Below are 689 nucleotides of genomic sequence, written 5' to 3' on the forward strand. Positions count from 1 at the left end.
GATTGGTTGAAGGACTATCCAATTGTGTACAAAGTCATTTGAACTATGCCCTTTGGTCACACCTCTTGTGCAGAGAAAATACAGAGCAGACTCCCCAGACCACCGCTCAATCTCAAATCTATTGAGCCTGGCTTGGTCTGGTGATAGGCAGACTAATACTACTCAATATTTGCAGACAAACTTCAAATGATGTGTTCCCACCTTAGGTGTTTGAACTACCTCAGCAGCACACATCTGGGCCTCTCAAAGTCAACCATTCAACTCCTGGGAGAAGACTTTTCATAAAAAAACCTCATACTACCTCACTTTCCTCCAGTCACTATTTACTTTGCAGTCATTTTTACCTGAATATTGTCAAATAAATTTAATGCTGTTGAGATGAGAAATCTTTGTGTGTACCATGAAAAGTAAATAAAAATGTTTATACTTTTGTAAATGATGGTTATTTAAGCATGTAAAGCACTTTGATTGCTCAGGTGTTGATGTGGGGGTGAGACCAGTGCAGTGTGTTTCATTCTTGTTAAAAAAACCAACATTTTATTACAAATCAACAGTAGTTGAAAACCTCAGACAGCAGGAAGATGGCAGACAGCATTTATTTTATGCAAGTGTCCAAGTCGAATTTGATCAACAGCAGCAGTAACACTGCAGCAACCCTTGTGCTCCCCCCCCCCCTCAGAATGCCACTC

The 689-nt window shown here is 40.2% G+C and overlaps 1 protein-coding gene across 2 annotated transcripts in view; it reads left to right on the top strand.

The window, feature by feature from the left end:
• Nucleotides 1–436, top strand: part of atad5b (ATPase family AAA domain containing 5b) — a 5,865-nt gene extending 5,429 nt beyond the window's left edge. For both annotated transcript variants that reach the window (XM_032533711.1, XM_032533719.1), the window contains exon 14: nucleotides 207–436. In XM_032533711.1, coding sequence (XP_032389602.1) covers nucleotides 207–285 — 79 coding nt within the window. In that variant the 3' untranslated portion in view covers nucleotides 286–436. The remainder of the gene's footprint in view (nucleotides 1–206) is intronic.
• Nucleotides 437–689: the final 253 nt, after the last annotated feature.

The sequence above is a fragment of the Etheostoma spectabile genome, chromosome 2 (assembly GCF_008692095.1).
Source record: "Etheostoma spectabile isolate EspeVRDwgs_2016 chromosome 2, UIUC_Espe_1.0, whole genome shotgun sequence".
Taxonomy (NCBI): Eukaryota; Metazoa; Chordata; class Actinopteri; order Perciformes; family Percidae; genus Etheostoma; species Etheostoma spectabile.